The 27,332-nt window shown below is 43.9% G+C and overlaps 1 protein-coding gene across 1 annotated transcript; it reads right to left on the bottom strand.

The window, feature by feature from the left end:
- Positions 1-1,600: 1,600 nt before the first annotated feature.
- Positions 1,601-24,038, bottom strand: adamtsl2 (ADAMTS-like 2). Its single transcript, XM_070834224.1, has 19 exons — positions 23,934-24,038; positions 21,281-21,423; positions 20,667-20,742; positions 20,284-20,386; positions 19,331-19,476; positions 17,246-17,369; positions 17,076-17,156; positions 16,828-17,003; positions 14,859-15,156; positions 12,517-12,880; positions 9,412-9,515; positions 8,604-8,730; positions 7,889-8,102; positions 6,603-6,758; positions 5,264-5,434; positions 4,451-4,627; positions 3,463-3,607; positions 2,905-3,111; positions 1,601-1,925 (listed from the first exon to the last, which is right to left on the bottom strand). Exons 1-18 carry the CDS (start codon positions 24,036-24,038, stop codon positions 2,984-2,986), a joined length of 2,838 nt encoding a protein of 945 aa, XP_070690325.1. The 3' UTR covers positions 1,601-1,925; positions 2,905-2,983.
- Positions 24,039-27,332: the final 3,294 nt, after the last annotated feature.

The following is a 27,332-nucleotide window of genomic DNA, read 5'->3' on the forward strand; positions in this document are numbered from 1 at the left end:
TTACACCCGGTCCGATGGAGGTGGAGGCTGATTGGACTCGTATTTGATATGTAGGAGACGTGGGTTTGAGTCAAAGTGTGTTTTCTTTGTCTTAGTTGATTCATACGTTTCAGTTCAGCAATTTTAGTTGAATTATACATTTGTTTTATTATTATCAGCTTCAGTGGCAGTTTGGTTTAGGCAAGTTTAGGCACCCGTGAGGTTATGGATTAGGGATTAGGGACTAGGGTTAGGTTATTTACTCCTTTATTTGCACCAGTCTGCAGTGTAAAAGGGTTTTTTGAGTAAAACGTGTTCTGGAAAGTTTCCCCAAATTCACGCTTCTCCTGATCTCTGACCTCCTCTTCTGAAAGGAGCTTTTGCCCCGAACTCAGGAATCAGCACACAACAAGCTCCACTATTAAATGTTTTAGGATGCAGGTGGTTTGTCGTAGAGCCACAGAGGGTTAGGGTTAGGGTTAGGGTTAGGATTAGGGTTAGGGTTAGGGTTAGGGGAATCACAGCTCAGAGCAAAGAAGCAACAGAAATACTCATCCTGTCGATCGTTCAGGGGGGAAGCTGCAGGTTCTACACTTTATTTTGCAGGAAGTTCAGAACCACTTCATTATTCTGTGAGGGTCTCCTGAAGTTGTTTTGTTTTTGAGGAAGACTCAAACTGTTGCATCTGTTTCCTCTCTGCTTCAGTAGTTGATGTGTTTCTATCGTCCTGCAGCTCGGCGGACGGGAGGTTCGATGCTGTCGTCCTGACCAGCAGGGGGCGTCAGCTGCAAACCTGCGTCTGCTGCAGCTGCTCCGTGTGTGAAAACGACTTCATTTACAGTGTTAATAAAATGATGCAAAACTGTTTGGGATCTGTGTAATGCCTTCTGGGGGGAGAGGACAGAGATTCTGTTCTGTTTTGTTGTTGTTTTGTTGTTTTGATCAGTTTTGACCCTCATTAAATCAGACAAGCGGACTTGTTTGCATCAGGAGAGGCCTCCGGGGAAGGACACACACATTACAGTGTTACCTAAACAGTGGCTCATAGGAAACTAATCACCTCCCCCCTCAAACATCAGATGATATAACAGAGAAGACACTTTGTTGTCTTTTTCAGGAACTTGAAACATTCAGCTGATGTTTCATAAGATAAGATCAGATGAGATGAACGTCCCCGACAACCTGTCGTCTGATTAACTACTTGTTAGCAAACTGCCTTTTTTTAAGACAAGTAAAAGCTTTACATTTCTGTTTCATTTGTGGTTCAGTTCTTCTGATGTTTTCTCTATTTCCTATTCAGACATGTTCGATCCCTTCATTCTCTGAGTATAATATCTGTGTTGGTTTGTGTGCTTCCATTTTGGCTCTCCTGAGGAGGAGGAGGTGTAGATCTGGTTAAATAAAGGTGAAATAATATGTAAAATCATCTTCCTCCATCAGCAGCTGCTGTCAAGGATCCTTCTTTATTCTCTTATTTTCTTATCATGTTGGTTAATTTTCAATTCATATAAAACAACAAGGAGGCAAACACGTTCATTTGAACTATTATTTAATTGAAATACAAGTCAGTACCATTAGGTTTTCAGTTTATTATCAACAGTACACAATTTCCATACTTTTGTACAAAGAGGTATCAGTTATATAAAAACACAGTACACACTAGTTAAAAATGAGACATACATGTACACGTCTGAATACATTTCAACCATACTTCAAGTGTCAGGAATCTTTCTCTCTGTGTTTGTATTAACCTCCGTCTCGGCCTCACACACAGACCACAACTTGCATCAGTTGACCCGATGAGGACCCATCGGCTGGCATCAGGAGCGTCACGATAAATGAAAATGTGCTATGACTAATAAATATGCTTCCACATCCTGCGGGCGAGCCGGGCTGGAATGGAAATATAACCTTCTTACTTCCCGTCGGCCGCGCCGGACACGGAACTGAAACACAATTAAATAATATTTCATAAACAGTATCTGTATTAAATATTCTAGTCATGCAGTATATTCAGTTGAGAAATAATTTAATGGATCCTTTCATTGCAGCGACGAAGAGCGCGCCGCTAAACTGATGATTCCAATGTGTTGTTAGAGGAAGATTTGCCACCAGAACCACTGATAAATAATCAATAACAGCTGATACGAAGCGGGTTTAAGGTTATGATGAGAAAACAGAGCTGTGAGGATGATGATGCTGTGCGAAGATGAGGAGGAGGAAGGAGAGGGGCGAGAAAAATGATGTGTTTTCGGAGGTCTCGAGGTGAAAATCATTAAGAAGACATTTATTTTTTTCTGTTTGTTCCAAATAAACCAGGAAGGCGTTCTGCTCTGTGTGAATGGGAACGTGTGCATGGACATTGTTTGAAGTTGACGCAGCAACAGCAATACTGACAGGATGATATCAAGATAACAAGGTTTCACTGTAGGTCATTCAAAGGTCCCATATTCTGCTCGTTTTAAGGTTCATTCTCGTATTTGGAGGTGAAACTAGAACAGATTTCCGCGGTTTAACAGAGTGATCTGCTGTTTCGCTCTCGTCTCTGACGTCGTCGTGTTAGCGGGAGCTGGAGTCAGTGAGGAAGAAACCACGGCGGGCAGCGAGGAGGATTCAGGAGGATTAGAAACAGAAGCTGACGGGCTGGAGGAGGTCACATGATCAACAGATCCCCTTATGACGTCATAAGAGGAGCCAAATCTAAACGGCCTGTTTTCACACACGTTTACTGGAAGATGGAGCAGGAGAGAAACACTTTTCTCACAGGTTTCCGACCTGTGGGCTCACTGTGGACACATTTTCGCCATTAAATCCATTAAAAAGTGCATTTTGCATAATATGGGACCTTTAAACTATCCGACTGACAAATGAAGCTTCCAACTCTGACTTTCGGCTTCCTCTCATTGTTCACAGTAACTGCAGTACCGCGTCCCGTTCTGTTCCTCGTGCTGGAGTTAGAGTCGGGGTGGAGAGAGGCGGCGGCGGCGGTGGTTGGCGTCCTGCACTAGGAGGCTGGAGGTCGTACGGCGCGGCAGGAGTGGCAGCAGGCCTTGCTGTAGTACCAGTGGCTGCACAGGTTGACCTTCAGCGCCAGCAGGCAGTTGGTGGAGGGGCGATCCTGGCAGCTCTCATCTGGGACACAAGTCACATTTCAATATTTTAATCAAATCTAAACCCAGAGCCCGGAGCTAACTCTGGTACCCAAACTAAACGTTCTCCCATTGCTCACTTTAAGAAATATCACCATGTTTTTATGACAAAACCAAAAGATAAAGTTTTCATATTTCCAGGTCTAATGGAACAGATATTTTTATTCACGCAGGCCAATTAACAGCTTGTGTTTTACTCAAACTAAACTGAGGCTCTGAGCGCTGCCCCAGCTGAGGTGACCTGCTCTCAGTGTTGTACCTGAACGCATCACGTGCTGACACTGACTAACATGCTGCTAACGCTAAACCTCCTGTGTAGACACAGTGTTGTCACCTGGCGGCTCGGTGGGGCAGGGCTGCAGGGTGCAGGTCTGTTTGGCCACCGGCTTGGTGAGGGGGTCGCAGCCTCGGACCAGCTCCCTGCCCTGGTAACACTTCACGTCCCTCATCCTCACGCCCACACCGCACGTCTTAGTGCACTGAGGACACACGGGAGCAGAGACACGTCGTTACACACCGATTCATTTCATTTGTCCCTCGAATGTTCAGACTGAACAAACACAGAGAAGATTAATGAAGTCACACGGAGCAGAGAGACGACATTTAAAATGAAAAATGTGATCTGACGGCAGTAAAAGTGAATTATTGATAACTAACATCATGTGTGGGTGATTACACCTCAACAGTTTGATGCAGAAGGGGGTGTTTTATTTCACTTCTAAATACTTCTTATGTTTCACATGTATTGTGATTACTGTAGTCCATTTTGTATAGATTCCCATTAGTTTTGTATCAATGCAGCATTTTAATGATGTGTTATATATTATAGGAACATAAGATTAGATGAATTATATGATGTTGCTGTCAGTGGTGTGAGGTACAGTTTCTATATTCACATTTTCTGGATAAAAAGGACTATAATGACATAATATATGATATAATTCAAGGGTTTATGATCTTTTTTTTGTGAAAAGTATTGGCACAAGTTTTCCTTTTTGTTATCAGTGAGTACAGCTTTTCTCCTTCTGCTTTTTCTGACATATCTTTAATTAAAAAGGTTTTTGTGAACATTTCTAAATCATAATATATGTTCCTAATCTATTATGTCTGGCAGAAAAGGTAAATGTCTTTCTAATGAAAAACATGTGACTAAACATGTTAGCGACACACAAATATGTTACTAATGATGCTGTTTCCTTCATTTATCCAGCTCTCGTTGGAATAAGTTGGAACCGCTCATGAAGGAGCAAAATAAAAAAGCGAATCAGAGCTTTGACTCTCTTTGGATCCTCTGAAGGAGTTTCAGGTGGAGCACCTCTCACCTCAGACCAGGGGGTGGTGTACCATTTGAAGCACGGCCGCTCAAAGCAGGTGTTTTCCTCCTCGGGCTTCTCGCTGCCTCCACACGCCTCGTCGTCAAAGATCTGGAACTTTCCTCCGATGATGCCGACACACAGGACGATCCTCCGCTTCACGCCACGACCGCAGGTGGTGTTACACTGCAGACACACTCAGCACGTCACTCATCTCACAATTAAACACTGTCATGATACTTCAGGACGTAGTGGGATTTCTTATTAGGATTTATTTTTGCCGTTTTTGTTCGCTTTTTTAACAGAAGATGTAAAAACGTTGAATCATTCACTTCTAAATATCTACTAAATATCATGAGGCATATTTCCACAATCAATGAACATCACATCTCAGTCAGTCCATCTGACTTTTAGAGATGGACACTGAGAAATAAAAGGTAGATGTACAGTAGAATAAATAAAAATAAAAAGGTGTTTATGCAGGTCGAACCCCTGCAGATCTCTGACCGTCTGCTTCCTCACTTTGCTTTGTTTTTCTTCGAGTGAATAAGGCATCAAGTTAAGAAATAAAAGAACTAATTGTGTTTTGTCTCGATCCTCTTTAACACAGCTGGAGGGATTTTTTGTTTCTTGACAAGAAGTTGAAGAACTGTGACGATGCAGAGACCAAATACTTCTTCTGTCCATGAAACAGTCTCATAAACGTGAGACTTCTAACATACAATAATATAAATAATGTAAAAAGCAGCAGATCCTCATGTTTCTGACTTAAATGATAATGATAATGATGAAGTGTTTCAGGTGGACTGATGGTTTCCTCACCCTCTCCCAGTCTTGGCTCAGCCAGTGTGGAGCACAGTCTCTCTCCCCACAGGGGTGGATGGCCAGCGGCTTGTTCTCCGCAGAGCACTGGTTCTCAGGAACCACGCGACCCTCCGGCGCCTTACAGTAGACGTGACGCACCATCTTCCCCTGGCCGCATGACCCCGAGCACTGCGGCAGAAGGGAGGTCAAAGGTCAAAGTGATGACGATTTACAATCATCACGCTCATGTTCCATGAAGCCGGATCAGGTCGCCTCACATCATATAAATAAATAAAAAGGAAGAATCCCGTGACATTAAACGGCATCGTGTCACATCGCAGCACGTCAGAGGAAAGAAAAAATCACATCATGACGCGTTCATTTTAAAAAAACTGAGCCTCAGTCTTCATTTTTCCAAAGTAAACCTTGTAAATAGCTCCTAATGTGGACTCTGTTGTGACTGATGCAGGCAGCCTCCTAAATCATCTGCCCTAAATCATCCCACTACTGCAGATTAACTTTCCACATGTTTTTGGGCAAGTGATAGAACCGGATACTTTGATATTGATACAGGAGACGAGAGTCGTCTTAGAGGAGCTGATTATAAAGCCGCAACCTTTATATTGTTATCAGCACGCAGGCCAATTTACCTAAAGGTCTAGTTTTTGGTTTAGAGAACTAAAACCTTCAGAAACTCTGGTTTATATTTTGTGATTCTGCCAACAAATTTGGGAAAATGTGGCTTCACGACTTCAGTGAAGAGCTTTAAATCTCCTCGTATATAATATATATAGAGTTAATGTCATTATTTTAGGACACAAAGCTTCGTTCAGACGACTCTAACTGCTCCACCATTTTCTAGTTTCTTTGTGAGTGTTTTTAAAACTCTGTAAGTTATTATTTTGTTTTTCATCCTTTTGTTCTCATGTTTGTAAAACTCAAAAATGTTATTAGCATTGATTGATGTAGTGTCATTAGGAGCGTATGTGAAGCACCGTGTCCATGCACTAGTTCTCCATTAGTATAGTTGATAGATCATTAATCTGACAGATTATTAGTCATTCTTTAATCATTAATCATTCATTAATCCAGTCAGCATTCTTATTTTGAGTTACTACTGGGGTCTATTGTCTTGTTGCTCTGAGGACTTCAGTGTGAACTTTTATTAAAACTCATTCACTCCACTAAACGTTACATTTACTGGCATCTTTAATCTCATTAATCTCATTTTTTATTCTACTGAGCGCAGCAGCTAGTACGCCCTGTTAGCAGAGACACATAATCTCACTCTGCATGTGTGTTCCTGTGTGTTTACTGACATGCAGAGTCGTGTATGTGCAGAGCAAAGACAACTCACGGGCCCCCACTCCGACACAGTCCAGTGGCGTTCGCAGGGCGGGCCGGTGCAGTTTTTGATGTTTGGTGGTTTGGTCATCGGGTCACATGATCTGGTCTCGTCAGAGCAGCGGACGTCGCGGCTCACCTGGGCTTTACGGCCACATTTGGCAGGACACTGGTTCAAGAAGGAGACATTTCCATGAAACGAGTGCTGGAGTGGAGAAGCAGGTTTGTTATCAGGACGTCGCTGTTCAGCCTTCGGAGAACTGTTGACCTTAAAGACATTTCTAATCATTTTAGTCTAAAATCTGCTGGAATCAGACTGATCTTTAGAAAATATGACTTTCCAATGTACAGAAGATTGCTTACGTTAGATCGGGAGCTTGAGGAGCAGAAATGGAAGCTAAACTTTCGTGCATAAAACCAGAAACAACCCAAAGAAGAAAATTATCAATGTTACAAAAAAAAATACTTTTTATTCTTTAAATAAGACACAAAAAAATCCCCAAATAATATATTGAATTCCCTGACTTTCCCTGCGTGGAACAGACAGTCAATGTGCACCCTGTTTCAAATATTTAATTCTAATAGTTATTGTTGCCTGCAGACTAAATCTGCTGCACAAGCGTTACAGATGTTGTTAATGTGGTACTCGGTTTGAACTTCATGCTTGACAAAGGGAGAAAAAAAGACATAATAAATATTTACTACTTGTATTTTGCTGACACAAGTGACTCCCCAATGCAGAAAATACACAAGAAAATATCAGAGTGTCTAAAGATACTCTATAAAAACGCTCTGACAGCTGATCCTATGTGAATGTATGGATGTTTAAACGCTCCAAAGAGAAGAAACCATCAGTGAATTGTTGCATTTCACTCATTTGTCTGTGTTTTTCAAACCCCGCTGGCTCAAATCACATGCAGGGTTTTTTTTTTTTTTTTTTGGTGTCTGCTAATAGTCTCTGGAGAATCCATCAGCGACCACAATCGGACCGCAAGACTGCAGCAGACGGCTGCTGAACCCGAGCCTGACAAGAGCGCGAGAGAGATGTCTGCACTGCGAGGAAAAGACTCTCTGAGTGATGGAGAACAAACAGAACAAGAGTCCACGTGAAGCAGTTAAAACAAAGACGGTCACTTACAAGAGCTACAAAAGAGAGAGAAATGTGAAAAGCGTTATCAGTGGTGGACAGAGAACGGCATGTGTGCTGTGAAAACATGAAACACACACCTCCTCTCTCTGTTTACTTGCTCTTTATGTTATAAATGTGCTGGTTTTATTCTCAGCAGGGTGACTCATTACCTCCGTCCACTCGGCCACCTCCCACTGTGGGCCGCAGGCGGGGCTCTTGCACGGCCGTCTCTCCACGGGTCTCTCCAGGTCGGCCATGGTGCAGAGGTCACTGTAGACCGAGCTGTCCAGGCCCGGCGAGAGCATCTTCCAACAGCGAACTTGACGGAACTGGAAACCCTCCCCGCAGGTCCTCGAGCACTCGCTCCAGCTGCTCGCCTCCCATCTGAAAAGAAGATGTTGTTTCTACATTTTGTCTTGCAGATCACCTCAAGTGTGTGCCAGCATCATGAAAAGGATCCCTACAGAGAGAGACCTGGAAGATCCTTTTGGTTTAACCACAAACAGCCGTTATATCGCTCTCTGCACACACACCAGACTACATTCATAAAAACAGGGATTTTATCTTGCAGAACACTGGAGCTGCTGCCTCAATCTGTTATTTTTCTGTGTTGGTGTTTTCAGTTACAAGTTATTCAAAGTGCCATGTTCTGTAAGGTAAAATTACTGTTTTCGTCAATGGAGTCTGGTGCCTTTGAAGAGAGCGATATAACAGTCTGAGCCCGGAGCTCTTTCAGTGGACCTACTTTGATCAGGTGGATTATGTTACAGCCGTTTGCGGCCTATTTGCTGCTGCTGGCTGAGGCGATCTACTGGATCAATTCCAAAACTCCTGAACTGATAAATGATAAGTGGTTCGTTAAGACGTTCTCCCAGCGTACTGTACCTGGGCTGACACTCTCGGCCAATACAGAAGTCGTGGACTGGCTCCGGTCTGGTCAGAGCATCGCAGTACATATCGTGCACCTCCACGCCGTCATAACGAACACATGTGACGAAGGACTTTGACACTCCTGGATTGTGAGCAAGAAACAATGAGCTGAAGGGTTCACATGAAGGAAACACAGAGTGGAGCTTTCATTAAGGAGAGATATTTACAAATGAGGCAGTTGGATTGAATTCAGTTTGTGTTGTTTCACTTTATTCTACTTTATTCTGTCATGATCGTGTTTTATCATAAGCACTGAAACTTTGTTTAAAACTATAAATAAAGTTTATTACCACAGTAGGATAGTAGTCTGATCGGTCTGTGGTCTGATCGGTCTATGGTCTGATCGGTCTGTAGTCTGATCGGTCTGTGGTCTGATCGGTCTGTAGTCTGATCGGTCTGTGGTCTGATCGGTCTGTAGTCTGATCGGTCTGTAGTCTGATCGGTCTGTGGTCTGATCGGTCTGTAGTCTGATCGGTCTGTGGTCTGATCGGTCTGTGGTCTGATCGGTCTGTAGTCTGATCGGTCTGTGGTCTGATCGGTCTGTAGTCTGATCGGTCTGTAGTCTGATCAGATGTTACAGATTTTGATCTGATTATAAGAGGGTGATGACAGGTGGCTGTCAAAGATGTGAACCTGCTAACAACCCATGAAACTTCTGTGTGTGTGTATATATGTGTGTGTGTGTGTGTGTGTGCGCGTGTGTGTGTGCGTGCGTGCATGCGTGTGTGTGTGTGTGTGTGTGTGTGTGTGTGTGTGTGTGCACCTATAGAGCAGGTCATGCTGCAGGGCTCCTGGGAGGAAAGTTTCCAGCGGTACATGTCAGCAGCACTCAGCTTCAGGTTCTTCTGGTAGAGCCTCTGATTCCCCCTGTCAACACACACACACACACACACACACACAGACACACACAGACACACACACACACACACACACACACACACACACACACACACACACACACACACACACACACACACACACACACACGTATGAGGAAAGCCTAAGCGGTCTCTGAGGGAGCATTTATCCTTGTGTCATGCAAGAATTTAGACATTTTTTAACAAAAATAAGACTGGAACATACTCTGGATTTCACTGCAGGAGGAGTTTGAAAAGTTTCTTCTGATGCGTTGATGTTTTTTTTTTTCACTATTAAAATTAGTTCCAGTTGCTGTGAATCCCACCTGATTACAGCTGCCGTCCTCCACAAACATATAAACCTTTTAGCGCCGCACAGATAGAGTTTCAAAACATATTACTTTTCTCTGAAATATTCTTTTAAGTGCATTTGAGGATCCCCAGTCATACCGAGCCTGAAACACACACACACACACACACACACACACACACTGAGGCTCGTCTCCAAGGCCTCAGACGACCACAGCTGATTCACAGCCTGCATCCCGGCAGACGCACTTTGTTTTTTCATCGCATCACATAAAAGTCATGTGCACATTCTTGTCATAACACCGGTCGTTCCCTCCACCTCCGCCAGCCGCCAGACGTTTATTTGAAAATCACAAGCGCTGTGAGTTATACCTCGCCGGCATCCCTCCATGTAAGCCAGACTGACTCCTGCACGGTGTTTTCTCCCCAGAGGTGACTAAAGTCTGACAGCACGCTGTCCCCTTTTGCGTCATATTTTTCACTTTTCTTGCAAATACCTTGAATTATTTGTTTCTGAGTGTGGCTGTATGCTCTCCCTCCCCTCCTCCCTACCTCCCTCCCTCCCTCCCCTCCTCCCATCTGTGTGCTCCTCTGCTCCGCTCGTTTCCTCTCCTCTCTCTGTCTCTCAGAGGAAAGGGCGTGTCATCGTGTGTTTTATAGCTGCTGGCTGCAGAACTGGTGAAGCCGTGTTTGGACACAGAGCAGCGAAGCCAACATGAATTATAAATATGATGAATGCAAAAAAAAAAAAAAAAAAAAAAAGCCTGCCTGTCTGCCTGCTTTACGTGTCTGCGGCACCTGTCTTCCTGCTCTGCTGCTTGTCAGTTAACCTGTCCACCTGCTTTTCTGCCTGTCTGTCTGTCCTGCTTTACTGTCTGTACAGTGCGTGTGGAAAGTTGTATGTTTCAACTTAAAATGGATTAAATTCAGTTTTTTTTTACACACAACACTCCAAAAAAAAAAAAAGGTTTATGGAGTGTTTTGGTAATTTATTAGAAATGAAAGAATGAAATCAGACTCTTCACTTCATACTTGGTTAAAGCACCTTTGGCAGCAATGACAGCCTCAAGTCTTTTTGGAAACGGTAATACAAGCTTGGCACACCTTCCTCTTGGAAGTTTCTCTCATTTTTCTTGGCACAGTCGTGCGAGCGCAAACAGGTTGGATGGGAAGCGTCCGTGCGCAGCCATTTTCACATCACTCCAGAGACGCTCCACTGGGTTCAGGTCCGGACTCTCTCTGCCGGGCCACTCCAGCAATCCAGAGCTCTCTCGAAGCCACTCCTGTGCGTTTGCTTCAGGTAGTTTTCTTGTTGAAATGTAAACCTTCGTCCCAGCCTGAAAGCCTGAGCAGCCTGTGGTGATGGTGCTGAAGAGGTGATGCTCTGTGCCGGCTCTCTTCCACACACACACGCCGCTGGAAACTGCAGCCAAATAACTCAATCTTTGTTTCATCAGATTGGTGGACTTCTGCTCGTCTCTCTGAAAGGTTCACCCACCTCCTCAAAGGAACTCTGGATCTCATTCACAGTGACCCATTGGGTTCTTGGTTGGGAGGTGGTTCCAAACTTCTACCGGACTCTTGTTCTTGTGTCCTGTGCCATGACACAACCCTGTCTCGCAGGTTTAGGGACAATTCGCTCAATCTCACGGCTTTTATTTTCTCCCTGACAAACACCAGCAACTATGATACTCCTGTTTGGGTGCAATGACTTTAGTTAGGCACAAGTGGAGTCTAGTCAAGTTGTAGAAGCATCTCAAGGACCACTGATGGAAGTACAACACAAACTGAATCATTACTGTATGTAAAGAATATATTTCAAACTTTTATTTTGAAGGAATTACCAAAACACAGTCTGTTTTTGCTTTGTCATTGTGGAGTGTCGTGTGTGTGTGTGTGAGGACTGATGAGACAATAAAATGAAATAAAGCCATTTTAAAATGAGTCTGAAACAAAATGCGTATAACACCTGTCTAGCTGCTCTACTGTCTGTCTGCTAAACTGTCTACCTGCAGACTGCCCATTAGTTTTCCCACCTATCTGCTGTCCTGCATGGTAGCCTTCATGTCCTCCTACTTCCATACCTGTTAGTCTACCTGACAGTGTACCTGTGTACTTCCTGCACGGCCTGTAAATCAGTCTGTTCTGTTGGATCACCTTGTTTCTGTCGGATCACCTGGTTTCTGTCGGATCACCTTGTTTCTGTTGGATCACCTTGTTTCTGTTGGATCACCTTGTTTCTGTCGGATCACCTGGTTTCTGTTGGATCACCTTGTTTCTGTCGGATCACCTTGTTTCTGTTGGATCACCTGGTTTCTGTCGGATCACCTTGTTTCTGTCGGATCACCTGGTTTCTGTTGGATCACCTTGTTTCTGTCGGATCACCTTGTTTCTGTTGGATCACCTGGTTTCTGTTGGATCACCTTGTTTCTGTCGGATCACCTGGTTTCTGTTGGATCACCTTGTTTCTGTCGGATCACCTGGTTTCTGTTGGATCACCTGGTTTCTGTTGGATCACCTGGCTTTTAAAAGGTTGATTGTACAGGCTGTCATTTTTATAACTTGTTGCTCAACTCCTCACTGCCCTGAGTTTGTTCATATTGTATTTTAATTGCTGTCACTGCTGCTTGTTTATGTGTTTTATGTGTTTATTACGACCTGTCAGTCACTTTGTAGCTGTCATTCTTACTATGTTAGATTACCTGGTTCTGTTGGAGCGGCTGGAGCTCCTCCCACCACTCTGCACTGTCTTGTTCTGGTAGGAAGTGTCTCCGCTGTCGTTGCGTTTGCGACCCAGAGTGAACTCCAGCGTCTCTTTGGAACCAAACGCTCCGTCTTGCTCCAGGCCGCTCAGGTCCACCTCCACGGGTCCCACCTCTGACGAGAACAAACTGTCTCCCTCCGTCAGCAGCTGATTGGTGGAGATGTTGATGAGCAGCTCGTCGGGGCCAATTCGTCCGTCCAGCAGCACCCTCCAGATGAGGTTTGGCGAGTCTGGCCCCGTGTCCAGGGGCCCACCAGCAGGGGCAGGGTTGGCAGTGCTGCCTGTGTGGCTGCTGTTTCCTTCTGATGGATCAAAGAGGAAAAATTCAGCTACGCCTAAAGAACAAATGAACCTTTTCAACACAATCTGTGATGGAGCTTTTTGGTCACGTCTGCACTTGAGAACGTAATTTCTTATTCAGCTTGGATTGGAAGACTTTGCAGCTGTTTTCTCATCCATATTAATTCTGTGTTGGAGTGAACACAAGTTAAATTGTTTCTCCTGAGCTGTCACACCTGTGCATCAGCTAAAGCTCTCTGTTTCTTTGTAGCTGTAGACAACTGAACACAACAAGCGCTGATATTCCCCATTTTACACTGAGCTACAATCTGATGCAACCCAATACAATAACCCTTCAAAACCTTTGAAGTTTCCAAAGATGCCAAACACCAGGTTGAATTTTGAGGAAATCCATATAAATTGATGTACAAGATATCTAAATATCATTTTATATTTATATTCATATTTATCATTATTTTATATTTTAACGGAACAGCCCACAGTTTGAACACGGCTTTGATGAAGAGCTGGAACAAGATGGGACATGCAGCACCACAATATACTGTATAAGATACTCTGTGATGTTTTTGAAATAAGTATTTTAACGACCTTAAAGTGACTTCGGTGGTGACACAAGGGGAAACTGCATATTAAGGGGTGTAAACCAAGTTTCTAAACACATCCCATGACCATGAGGTTGAATCAACATCTATCTGACACAGTGGCAACATCACAAAGATGAGGTTTAGCTGCTGTATTAACGCTTCTACGTGGTACAACTGTACCTAATAATGTGGTGTCTCGGTGTGTAGAAGGTAAAAAATGTCTTGTGGACATTTGTGAGTGATAAATTGGCCTGTCTGCACTATTCATAGTTAATTTTAGAGATGAGAAGTGATCAGAATCTTACATTTTTGCCGGAAAATTCAAAAACAAAGAGTGGATGAGGAACATCGGAGGAGAGAGGATGAAGAAAAGAAGATGAGAAGATGAAGTCAAGCGTTTTCAGTCAGCGCTCGGTGGTCTGTAGTGTGACGTCAGCCTGTGTCCAAAGTGTACGGTGAGCCTTTCAACCACCTCTTCATCTCATCTCACCACCCGAAGCGGTGGTGTAATGGCCTCGGCAGTCAGCTGAGCGAGCTGAGAGCCCGCAGGAAGGCCATTACCGCTCATGTTTGTGATGCAGCCATTTTTAAAAGGAGAAAACACGACCAAACTCTGAATTTTTCATCTGCCGCTGATCCTCTTTATGTGTCTGTACTATGAATAATACAGAGATCCACAGAAAAAGAGAGTGAAATAGAGGATCCAGAGTAAAATCTGACCTGTTTCATCTAATCTGCCAATGGGCCACTGAGCCACCTTCTGATTTATTCTCCATCTTACTTTCTTTTCCGCTCTCTCTCAACCCGGTATATTAGAATCTACAGAATGCCGATACACAAAGATAAGCTCAAGGTAATCTAGAAATAGTGCCGCCATGACACTGCAGTACTGAAGTTTATTCATCAAATGTAAAAAATGGTTAAAAAAAAATCGCTCACAATTCCTAAATAAGCAAATATTAGTGACTCTCAATCCACTGAAGCTGCATCTTTATGTTAAAACTAAAGGAATATTGCCCCATCAGTATTGATATCTAAAACATTCAAAGCTTCAAAACTCACTGCACTAAACATTCCCGCTATAACAACTCTTATTTACTTTCTTCCTTATTGACAGTAATCTTCACTGTGTGCCTTAGTATTACATGTATATTAGTGTTTTAGTGCCTGGATGTGTTAAACACCAACATGTTATTACCAAAGGTCATATATTGTCGTGAACACCCCCCACAACAACATCTCAGATGATCACCTGTGCACAGCTGTATCTATAAATCTATAAAATCTATAAAATCTGAGTGTTTGAAAAGGTTTTATTAATGTGATCGTAGAAACTCATTATGATTCAAAATCTCGTCAAGTCCTACAGATCTAAGGCGTCACAAACAGCCCCCACCTGTAAATTTTGGGGCTCCATCCTGGTCGCAGTCGATGGCCGCCGTCTCTTCATACACCTCGTTGGTCTCTTGGCCTTTCTGCCCCTCAGCACCTCCCGGCTCCAACTGGCCTCCGGGAGCCGCCTGGTCATAAATGCTGCTGTTAGGGGTCAGCAGACCCCCCACCTCCACAGAAACCTCTCCGGCAGAGGTGTCTGAGCCGGTGTAGACGGGAGGAGGTGGGACGGGTGGCAGGGAGTCCCGGAGGACGGTGTATTCGTAAGTGATGTACGGAGTGCGGCCGTTCTGGTTCCACACCTGAGGGACAAGAGGAGGGTGAAGGCCAGGTTAGTTTAAACAGGCTTCAGACCAGAAACACGGAACAAACCAGCTCCTAAACTGTGTTTCTTATGACTGTTTTCTGCTCTTGTTGTTCTCACATGTCACAATAACTTGGTTAAGTCTATATTTATGAATGAGCTAGTTAGTAGATTTTGTATTATGCTGATGTTTCCATAAACCTTGCAGGATTGATTGCAGGGTTATTGTATTAGACTACATCACATGCATGCTGTTGTGAACGTGACTTGGCTTGACTTGTTTGAAATCATAATTCAGGTTGAGCATATGAATCTCTTTAAGATGCTCCTTGGCTGATCAACCTGATGATAAGACCTCATCGTCAGCAGTGGATGAACCAGTGGAGTGACAGTGAGGGTCTCTGTGCTCCATCATCCTGCAGAGATATCTATCAAACCTGGCCTGTGACATGGACACCGTTTGGGATTTATGGCCACTGTCAGACGACAAGGCCTGCACTCAATCTACCCGGGACACAGACCCACCACTGCGTCTGCATTACATTTACATCTTAGACGTCATAGACACTTATAAAAAGCAGAATAAACACACATTTCTGGCACCTGAAGCTGCTACAACATCACACATGAGCGGCTTGATGCCAGGAAATATTCCTAATAGACTCTAAGACTCTTCGTTGCTGCAGGCGCTCCACTGCTAACCCGGAAAAACACAAACAAACGGCCTCATGAGTCAGCAGTTTTAATCAGAGTGACCTTTATTAAGTTCAAGAGTGAAGGCTAAAAGTGGCCTAAAGCTTCATTTCTTGTTCTTCTTATTTTACAATTGGTTAAGATGACCAAGGCCAGAACAAGAAACATTCCTTTGATTCTGTAGATGAGTTTTACAGTGCAGTCACATGAGCTCTTTGGATCCTTCAGGTTCTGTGAATATGGTCTCGATCAAGTATGTAAAGTCTCCTTCAAATACCATCCAAGATGCATCATAGGATTTCATCAATTGCACCAACATACGTGTGCACACGTCTCTGTGGGGTGTGGAGGTCGGGGGGCACTTTGGATCTTACCACACACATTAGCGTAGACGGGTGACACGCAGCAAGAGGACGCTCTTTAGCACGGCCACTTTCCATACAATCTGGCGCCTACATTACCCACAATGCAAAACCCAGCGCCCACGGCTAAAGTGGAGATTGCTTGTGTTATGGTAGAAGCTGCTAACGCTGCTAACGCCCACTTCACACCGACAGACAGACGGTTTTACTTGAGGATATTCATCAGACTTCACTCAGCTCCCTCTGCACACACTATAAGTTAGTAGTGCTCCAACAAAAACATTAATTAATGAAGAACTGTAGTTAAAAACAAAGTGTGGTTACTACAACTGAGAGATTTAGAGGCTAAAATGACGTCTCTACTATTCCTGTTTGATTGCTAATGCACACAAATAGTATGTCAAACCTCTAATTTGTCAATATGAGGCAGCAAATTCAAGCCAATGAGTGGATGTTAATCTGTAAAACGTATATTTGTGCCAAGAGGAAACAGGGCAGACAGAGAGAGGGGCGTAGATGTACAGTAAAGGTCCCTGGTGAAGCCGTGGTGAGTTGCTTTGGTGACTACATGTGCAAAGACATCACATGCACACGCTCTATCGAGGGAGGCGTACCAGGATATTGATGGCCTGGTCGATGGGGCCTTTGGCGACAATGTACTCGATCCCGGTCTCGTACACATCCATGGGCCGGCGGTACTTGAAGACGGCGCCTGCTGCGTGGAAGTTCTGGGGACTGTCCACCTTGTAGGCCCCATTGAAGAAGAAGTTTCCCGCCTGGTCAGTCACGGCTGGGAAACAAGAGAAAGTGTGAGTGTTGTTGCACACGTGTCATTTAGAGCAGGAAAAGAGGAAACACCCACCAAGAACATCAGCCGACTTCTTCCTCTCAATGATCTGGATGTCCCATGATCCTTCAGGGATTTGGGTGATAAAAGAGTAACCTTAAGAGGAAGAAGAAGAAGAAACTAGTCAGCGTCATCTCACACAGAGAACGTCCTACACATTAAAATTTACATCTACCCAGACTCACCCAGAGTCACGGCGCCGCGGCGGAAGTTCCCGGTGACTCTGCTGCAGCTGCTGCCGTCCCCCTGGCAGACGCCACACTTATCCAAGGTGTTGGAGGAAAACAGTACTCCGTCACATCCGATTGGCTGAGCAGCAAAGCAGGAAGTCCAAGTCAAGGGGATGGAATTAAAATAATCTCTTTGAATCATAAATAATACAAATTACCACTAACAACATGAAGATGGAGGATATCAAATATGTTCTGCCACGAGTTTTGATTCCTCTAGAAAGTGACCCGAAGACCTTTGTTCTGTGATACATTTATTTTATTGTTTTCACTCATGTTTATTATCTAAATGTTGTGTTTTTATGAGCTCACTTCATGCAGCTTCATGAGAAAAGTAACAGTAAATGTAAGAGTTCCTCGTGTTACACTGGAGCTGTCTGCATCCTCTGCAGCCTCACAGACTGAAAATGACTTTTAATGACTGTTGAATTTATCCTAAAATGGATAAAATGTCTGCAACACAAGACAAACACAGACAATTGTTTTGCTGTTTTATGTCTGAATCTGTTTCCGTCACTTTCTCTCGTCCTCATCACACTGTGGCTTTAAAAGGAACCTGACAAGTCACTAATATTATTTATAGAAATATATGTGATGGCTATTGGTTGTTAAATTATGGGCCTGTAATTAAATAGCCACACATACAGTTCAGCCAAGTGTTGTAATGCTTACTGAGACAAATTGTGTACATAAAACAAATGATTGCAGCCATTTTAAAGGATAATTATTTTTTAATCTCACATTTTTGGTTCAAAATGAGCGGTAGGTAGAAAAACTTGTGGCTGTAATGTAATCCTGCAAATGTACGTCCACTAAAAGTGTTTGTTTTTGCCACTGACAGGCTCAGATTTTTATTCTAAGTGTCTGACAACATTATGAAGGTGTCGAGGACACTGCTACAGCTTCCTGCTCCTAATCCCCACCCTCCTGCTCACCATCCAGTCAGCACCTGCCAGATTTTCCCACCAGTGCACCATCCACTCCCACTCCCACTCATCCTGTATTGTCTCTTATTACTTTTCTCTCATTATTTGTTCCAGTCATAGTTTGTGCTCCTGCCTGCTTTGTATCCTGCCAGTCTGTTGGATTTTTGATCCGTGCCTGTTACCTGACTTGTGTCTCTGCCTGGTTGTCTGGATTTTTGTTTTTTTACATTTGGAACAGACTGTGCATTACCCACCTTAATCCTTCAATAAAATCTCTGTGTTTACTTACTCCTACCTCTGCCCTCTGACTCAGCGTTTGAGTCTTCTGAATTGTTACAGGAAAGGATCCCTACAGACCTGGAAGATCCTTTTGGTTTAACCACAAACAGCCAGTTAAATAGCTCTCTGCACATAGACCAGACTCCATTGACAAAAACGCTCATTTTACCTCACAGATCACAGGAGTTGCTGGTGAACTGTTGCCTCGATCAGTTAGTTTGTTGGTGTTATTGTGTTTACACAATTACCCGAACTAACCCTTTAAAACACACCAAAGTCACACAATAACACAAACTAATTAACTGATCAAGACAACAGTACACCAGCAGCTCCTGTGCAAAATCCCTGTTTTTGTGAATGTAGTCTGGTGTGTGTGCAGAGAGCGATATAACGGCTGTTTGTGGTTAAACCAAAAGGATCTTCCAGGTCTCTCTCTGTAGGGATCCTTTCCATGATACTGTCACACACTTAGAATAACACTCTGAGCCTGTCAGTGGATCAAACAAGCTCTTTTAGTGGACCTACTGTGATCAGGTGCAATCATAATCTATGCATCCATGTAATTTTGAGATCTCACTGCCCCGAGGCCACGGCTTGTGGTCTTTCTGGGTGAAAAGGCTTGTTGATACCAGACATTATCACCTCACTCACTTTAATTGTTGGTCAGAAAGCCGAGATGCTAGTTCAGCAGCTTCCTCCCTGTGGGTTTGTTGCTCATACAAACTTGGTGTGGTGCTGAAAACTGGAAGTGGAGTGAAACTGTCTGAGGGGAGGTAGAACAGGTACAAAGTGAAGAAGAAGAAGAAGAAGAAGAAGAAGAAGAAGCTGGACTCACCTCACACTTACCGTCCACGCAGACGCCGCGGTAACTGCTGTACTTGCAGGAAGTGCCGTCTCGTGCCGTCACCATCAGCTGCCTCTGGCCGTCGGTCGTGGTGCAGTGGAGGTCGCAGGGGTTACTGGAGATGTGAACGTAGTCGTCTGGAGAGGAACATGGAAATAAAACAATTTCTCCGTTTACCCACATATTCCTATTCACTGCAATTCTACCACATCTGGTCAACTTCTGCTCTTTCTGTTAACATTACCACGGCTATTAACGAAGGTATTATAGCTCAAAGCTACAATCATCAGTCTTTGATAAACCAACAAGCTTATCATAAATTTAGCTGTTAAAGGAAACATGTTACTGAATTACACATCAAGCAGGCACAGAGAAATGTGCTTTTATTTCATGTTTGTGTCCTCCTGATGATTCTAAGTCCAGTATTCATCCTCCTTTTAGCTCAGCTTTGGTCTCCACCAACCCCTGAGAAAAATATCTTGCTCTTGAGCTGCTGGTTGCTGCACTTTCTTCACCAGATAGTCGCGAAGTGTCTCAGTGGGTCTGTCTACATGTGCTTTGACTCCTAACTATGAGCTCAAAAATCGATAAAACACCGCGGAGACGCAGAGTTGACGAGTTGATTCTCTGTGGGTTCAGCACTGTGAGCAATCTCTTTGATTTATTGTTAATATATAAAAAAAATATATTGATTAGTGGAGGCTGAGGAGTGTGTCACAGCCCTGTCACTTCTTCTGACACATTCCCCACAGACTTCTCTCTGTTTCTCTTTGACATTTTCTCTCTCAGTGTAGGAACACTTCAATATACAAAGTCATACAGAGGATGCTGCTGTTTTGGACACTGGATGTGTTCAGCAGCTATGGCAGCAAAGACCTCGGTCACCTCTGGTGTGTTTAAAGGGGTAATGAGAGGGTTTCAGGGTGTTTTATGGGTGTTATTACCAGGATACAAAGGCTTCCACTGGTAGTTCCTCCCATTGTAAAGCTGGGAGTTGAAGGACCAGCACTGCTCCTGTCTGAAGCTCCTCCCAGTGGCAGGACATTCCTGCAGTGCAGAGAGACGGCGCAGAGCATTAAACACTGGTCTGTTTCACACTCCATTTTACAGTATGTTACACAAATAAAGTCTTTTTAAGCATTTATTTGTGCAGGGATGGTTTTGTGAGAATGATCAGTGGCTCTGAGCCCCGCCCGGCTTCGCTTTCAAACAGCTACACAACCGCAGGCCTCTACCGCCAGCCGCTCAGAAGGAGTGTGTTTGTTTTAATAGAAAACGTGAAATAAAGTGATGAGAAGCAATTAACTGGAAGTCGACTGCGACTCACTTTAGTGTTGCAGAGATGATATTTCTTAGACGTTCCTGTACAGGTCATGTTGTCCTTCCCGGCAGCAACTTTCTTTCTTTGGACAGAAAACATTTGGAGGAATAAGGAACACATTAAAAAGTCTGTGAGCTAAACCGACCTTCGGTTTGACTGCCAACACAAGTGTTACAATATGATATATACATACAGGTGTCAGGTGTGTATTGTTGTTCTGGGCTTCCCTTCCTTAAAGTCTGTTTATCTTCATTTTAATGCGTGGGAGGTGCATGTACACACACTTAATAAAGGAAAATCTAGGATATCTAGAAAACACTTCCCCTGTGTGTCTGTCATTGTTTAACCCAGATGTATGCAGATACATTGAAGAAGCAAATAAAAAGCTAAATTCTCATCAGATCATCATTGATTTGTTCTGATATTTGCATGTATTCCACCTCTGGATGCAACCAAAGGCAGCTGAAACGCGACCGGTCGTCACCACTCATGATACCAAGATTCTGCATTCATCTGTACTGTATCTGTAGTGATGTGTGTGTGTGTGTGTGTGTGTGTGTGTGTGTGTGTGTGTGTGTGTGTGTGTGTGTGTGTGTGTGTGTGTGTGCTGAGCGACTGACCTCTGTTTGAGACAGTGTCTCTCCTGTGACATCACCCCCCCTCCACAGGTACGAGTGCACGCGGTCCACTTGGCCCACTCCCCCCACCAGTACGTGGTCACCTCCAGCTCCTCCTCCAGGCTGTTGGACGCCACACCATCCTCCTGGAAACACACACACACACACACACACACACACACACACGGACAAAAGCGTACAAAGACACACACACAAATGATGGAAGTTGAGTTTTCTGTTGTTGCAGGAACATTCGTCATGTCCAGACGAATGGAGACGCAGCTGTTTTTGTTTGAATCTGCAAGAATTATCTGACAAACTAAAACATTTCTGCTGCTCAGTGAATCACTTTTACTGTTTTATGCGAGAAGAGGGCGATTAGATGATGCATAACTTCGTCTGATAGATATTACAGGTATTACAGGAGCGTATAAAGCAAGTAAAATGAGCTCCTGCTTACCAGCTAATTATAATCCAGTAAGATAATATATATGATTCTCAAATGAGCCGTTCTGCATAAAGAGTACTTTGACTTTTGGTACTTTAAGCTTAATTTGATGCCAGTAAGAGAAGAACAGAGTATTTTTACACTGTGGTTTTACTACTTTTACTTCAGTGAAACGTGTGAATACACTGGTGGTTCTTTTAGCAGCAGCTGCAGTAATTGTAGTAGTTTTAATAGTGCTCTAATTCCACTTTGTAAATGTGCTATAGAGGTGATTGGACCGTCAGAGGGGAGTGCGTCAGAGCCACACAGAATGACAGTAAATGAGCGTCAGAGTGTTTTTGTACTGGGGCTCAAACGTGTGAAGACGGTCAGCATATCACACATTCCTGATGTGCAGGAGCAGCGTTAATTCAGGCCGATGGCTGCGTCCCTTCACTCAGACAGATTCATCAGAGTGACCGCTGGAATGTGCACTGAGCTCCTTGTAAAGGTGTGAGACAGAGCAGCTGTGAGAGAGGGCGAGAGACACTGGAAATACCAGACAGAGAGCGTAAGTGAGAGAGAGACAGGGAGAGACAGATGGGTACGGGGAGAGAGAGAGAGACAGGGAGTAGTTTAGAGTAGTTAGAGAAGAGCAAAGGATTGGTGGACTGACAGCTACACATCACAGAGCTCTGATCGCTCTCAGAAGTTAGGATTTAACTTTGCACGCTGCTTCTTTTTACATTTTATCTGCTTAGACTTTTATTTCTTTAATTTATTTCACCTTTGTTTGACGAGTGCCTTCTTGTTTTGCCACATTTAAAACAGACTTGCTGATTTTAGTCACATTACTTTGTGTTTGACATTAACGTGCCTGTTACTGACCGTGTCTTTCTCCCTTTTGTAAACCAGAGTCTGGACGCTGCAGCTGTAGTTTGACATTTGAAGTGAAAGTAAATATGGAAGCTGCCTCGAGATGCTGCTCTTAATGAAGGATGGCCGGTAACATTACTGTGCATGTAAAATGTAGATATATGTGTGTGTTTGTAGTTGTGTGTGTCCTTGTATGTGTTGTTATTTGTACGATATATTACTTGTTTCAATAAAAGAATTAAAAACCTTTACTGTACCATAAAAGATACCTGTAGCACATCACTTAGACACTGTATAACAGTGTACTGTACGTCTACCTGAATGAGTTTCAGCTTGCAGAGCAGGATAAACACATGAGAATGATCGATAATAAAGTAAATAATGAAGTTGTGTTGTTGTGACTGACCCAACTTACTCACTAAATCTCTGGCTGGCTCTGATGATGTCACTCACCCACTGATAGTTAATGAAAGAGAAGATTTACTGAAGAAAAGTAAAACTGAGAGCTGAAAACACCTGAGACGGCGGAACGGGGACAGAGACGCGGTAGAGAAAGGGATTCCTCGCTGAGCGGACGCTGAGACTCTCACCTCTGATGCTTTCTGCAGCTTTAATGTCACTGCGGACGAGGTGGGTGGTGTTGTGATGGAAACTTTTCCTCTGAATGTCAGCAGGTGTGAACACTGCACAAGTTCATAGAGAGTTTCAGCACTGGCCAGACAATCTATTTTCTACTTGGGCTTCTCAAATGCAAACTGTAAAGGGCCACTTGAAGGTTGGATCACACTAGACACATGATGTGACATGTTTTCTTCAATGTGTTCATATTTTAAAATGCTGATTCCACTACCTGGTCAACAGTTTGATTTAAAGTTTCCTCTCTCGTGCTTCTTCTAATGAGTGGCCGTCTTTGTATCGAGGGTTTCTTTCATTAGCCGCTAACTAAAAAGTTTAACCAGTGTTTTAATTCTGTATTTTTTTTATCCTGTTTGCAAACATGTTCATTTTCTGCTCCTCTGAAGCATCAAACCTGGTAATTAGGGGTCGAACTGTGAGGTCCAGTACTGTAGTACACAACCATTTACATAACAATATGAACCAAATCTCCATTACCATGATTCAGTCCAGCTGATTCTGACTCTTAACCGTTAAAACAACTACCAAGACACCTAGAGTTTTCTCTGGGTGGAACCTGAGTCAGTTTTCAGCCTCATTACCCCAGTTCATCGCTCCTCTTTTGTCTTTTCAGTCCGTCTGGTGTCTCCTGAATCCAGTCAAAGATGTCTGACATTTCCTGTTTGCTAGACAACCAGTAACACAAGAAACCGAAGTGGTCACAGACAGTCTGTGTACCTGCAGCCCCCTGGTGGACAGGTTCCCCACAGACACCGCCAGCGTCAGGAAGCCCAGCAGGACCACGCCCGTCTCCCCGCACTGTTCCCACGACCACACCCTCATCCTGGTTAATGAGAGAGAGAAAGACAGACAGAAAGAGAGAGAGACAGGTTTAACACGTGCACAAAACAGAAAGATTTGCTTGCAGCTTGTGTTTGTTTGTTAAAGTTCGTTCACGTGTTTTGTGTTTCCTGTTTTATAGTTGCGTTAAACTTCTCCCTCTCCCTCTTCCTCCCCCCTTGTGTGTTTCCCGCTCCTGTGATTATCTGCCCCGCCCTGATTGTTTCCACCTGTGCCCCCCCCCTCCCTGGTGTATATATTGTCCGTGCTTCCCCCCCGCTGTCGTGTGTCGGATCGTCTTGTGCGTCCTACTCAGTGTTGATACCTTGTTGAGAGCTGTAGTCAGGTATCTTTTAGATCAGGTCTGTTTTTGCTGCCTCATCTTTGTTGATGTTCAACAACAAACTGCACCTTTTTACCATCTGTTTGTCTCCCGTCGAGCTTTTCAGTCCATCTTCTTGTGTGAGCTTCTGGTCGTAACAGCTTGGGGTGTCCTAAAACAAGAATCTGAGCCTCGACTGGCTCCAGCTGACCTCTGAACTTTGTGTAAAATGTTAAAGCACATGGTTTTTAAACTCACAGCATGAAAGATGAGCAAAACGTCTGACTGGTAATCTGTCTGCAGTTGTTTAGCGCCTTTCTAGTCATTTCTGCTCAAAGCGCTTTTACAACACAGACTCATTCCTCTCCATAATTCATTCAGGAGGAATCTAAGCTGGAGGAGACTTTTTTTCTTTCACACACTGAAGCTGCTTCAGGAGCAAATTGGGGTTCGGTGTCTTGTCCAAGGACGACCCACTCTGCCTCCGAACCACAGACACCCCAACTTCTCTGCTGTCTTAGTAAAGATTACACTGATGTAGCAAAATACGACAACTTTTCATGCTTATTAAACAGCTGTAAACACAATGTAATGCCTCTGTGTGAACCTGCCTTGCGTCCAGTTTGTGATGAAAGAAAATCATCTGCCAGAAATCAGCCACCTCTCAAGCGCTCAGCACTCCGATCAACATCACACACACACACAAGGCAGTTTTCACCAAACTCACAGCAGCCAATGTTATGATTAATGGAGGGAATCAGGGCCAGAAAGCTGTCTGTGTTTCTAGATGGAAGCACCCGGTGATGAGTCTTTAACAAAGGCTGAAGGGTATGAGGGGAAATATCATGACCACTAATGAGTTCTCGTGGCATTAAAAACCCACGTCCAGGCACTTATGTGAATTGTGGATGAAAGCACGTTGCCGAGACGTGTGGGTTTTTTTTTCATGTCTTTTCCCTCCAAATTGAGGCTTTTCAGCTTCCAAACCCACAGAAGGGCCTGAAGTTTTTTTTTTTTTTTTTTTACGCCACGAGAACACATTTGTGGTCGTAATATTTCCTTTCTGACTCTCCAGTGAAATCCCTCGCCTCCAAGAACATCTGTGGTTGTTTAGGAGGGATACCTGAAGTGCTGCCGCATGCTGTCTTTTACCTTTTTATACAGACAGAAGCGTGTTTGACACTAAATCACGTCAGCGTCGATCCAAGATTCAACACTCAGGAGCACACAGAGTCACAGAGACGATCTCAAACAGCAGAAAGTGGATCCACACCCTGCACTTAATGAGGTGTGGAAAGCAAAGCCGCTCCACTCCTGATCGAGACACCGACTCTGAGGTTTTACAAAGCAAAGATTTTACATGAGCTTGTGAATTGTCATGTTAAATTCTGAATGAGCTTCACCCACAACAACAAGCACCTCTTGGTCAACATTTTGTTTTCTTTCCGAGAGGACTGTTAGGACGTGGTTCACCTAGCTTAGCATTCAGAAAACAGCGAGCTAGTCTCAGTGTAAAGTTCAAAAAACACGTACAAACACCTCTAAAGCTTGTTGTACTTGTGTCTTTGTTTGAGTTGTTTCCTCTAACCTTTCATACTGTGTCTCCCTACGGGGATTCTTCCTCTAACAGCGTCCTAAATGCTCTTAAATAAACAGAGTGCAGCCCTTATAAAGCTCCTGCCTGACTCGCATTATTGCCTTAATTGCATTAGAGTCTTGTGAGTGCATATAAAGCTGGTAGCTGAAAGATGTTCTGGATTACAGCATCAGGTGAACTCTGCCTCAAATGAAACCCAATATGCGCCGTCAGGGCTCCAAGCACGTCGGAGAAACGCCAGCGAAACAACGGCACGGCAAGTGAGGGGCATTTTGTCAGACAATGCACGCTCACGCCAAAAGCAGCGTGCCAGCTGTAGGTAGCTGAATGTGCTGGCAGGCCGTGGCGGGCTGGCACCGGCACGTAGAGGGTGACACAGACAGGCTGTTGAGAGGCCACAGGTGTTGGAGACGGGAGTTGGACAGCAGAGGGGCCCCTGTAAAAGTTAAACAAGCCCCAATGTGCTGGAAGGACCAAGGTAAGTTTCCTAGAACTTTACACAGGTAGGCCTTTGTTTGGCTCCTCAGACTATAAGGAAATGTAGATGTCTGTATGTAAAGGCGAACATGAACAGGCACAGACACACCTGAGGAGCTCAGGTCCCCTCCTTTTCCTGTAGCTGTATATACGAGTTTAATGACTCAATGGAGCCTTTGATTTGTTAAAGGAACCCTGAACCAAAGACCCGTGCTGAGAGCAGAAGAGACTCCTCTGAGAAGTTTGCATCGTGCTCCTTCGTGGATTTTTGTTTAAAAAGTGAAATATATCCTGCTGCATAATCCAATTTTCTTTTTTCAAGTTGTCCGATCAGTACGTGATAAATACATATCTTAAATATCTCACTTTACCATCAGACAACGTGGCTACATTTGGATTAACGATTCACTGATCATGAGATGAGTTGCCGCAGGATTCTGCAGCTACGTATTCAAAGCAAACAGAAGCTGAGCATTTTGGCGAATATATATGTGACTGTTTGGAACATACAGATAGTGGAGAGGGAAGTTATGCTACAGGGGTATTTGGGAGTTACCTCTGCACTCTCAACACTACAGGTCTGATACTCAAAAGATTTTGGGCTATTTGTTTAGAATATAAAACTTTGAGACAAACAAACAGCAGGTCACCCACGTTGTGGATGAAGAGTGTGGGCTTTAAAACAGACACACATGCACACATAGACAAACGTATGCCTACACTAACGCAGTGATGAACACATTTTATCAATGTCAGAGACAAGCTGCTTTTGTCGTACTGACTGCAGGCTTTGTTGAAAATTTACTTTTTTTTTACGCTTTGATGCGCTTGCCGTATGCTCGATGACACACACACACTCCCATTTGCATTGAGCGCCATGGTTTCTCTGGTCGTGCACCTT

This window comes from Pempheris klunzingeri, chromosome 7 (genome assembly GCF_042242105.1).
Source record: "Pempheris klunzingeri isolate RE-2024b chromosome 7, fPemKlu1.hap1, whole genome shotgun sequence".
NCBI classification, from domain to species: domain Eukaryota; kingdom Metazoa; phylum Chordata; class Actinopteri; order Acropomatiformes; family Pempheridae; genus Pempheris; species Pempheris klunzingeri.

Bases quoted from the DNA above. Each gene is read 5' to 3' on its own strand.
- adamtsl2 (XM_070834224.1), bottom strand. From the start codon at position 24,038: ATGAGGGTGTGGTCGTGGGAACAGTGCGGGGAGACGGGCGTGGTCCTG. The intron at 8,731-9,411 runs GTGCACACACAC...CTCACAATCCAG, and splicing joins CAGCATGACCTGCTCTATAG to GAGTGTCAAAGTCCTTCGTC. The intron at 8,103-8,603 runs GTACAGTACGCT...TCTTCTTTTCAG, and splicing joins GGCCGAGAGTGTCAGCCCAG to ATGGGAGGCGAGCAGCTGGA.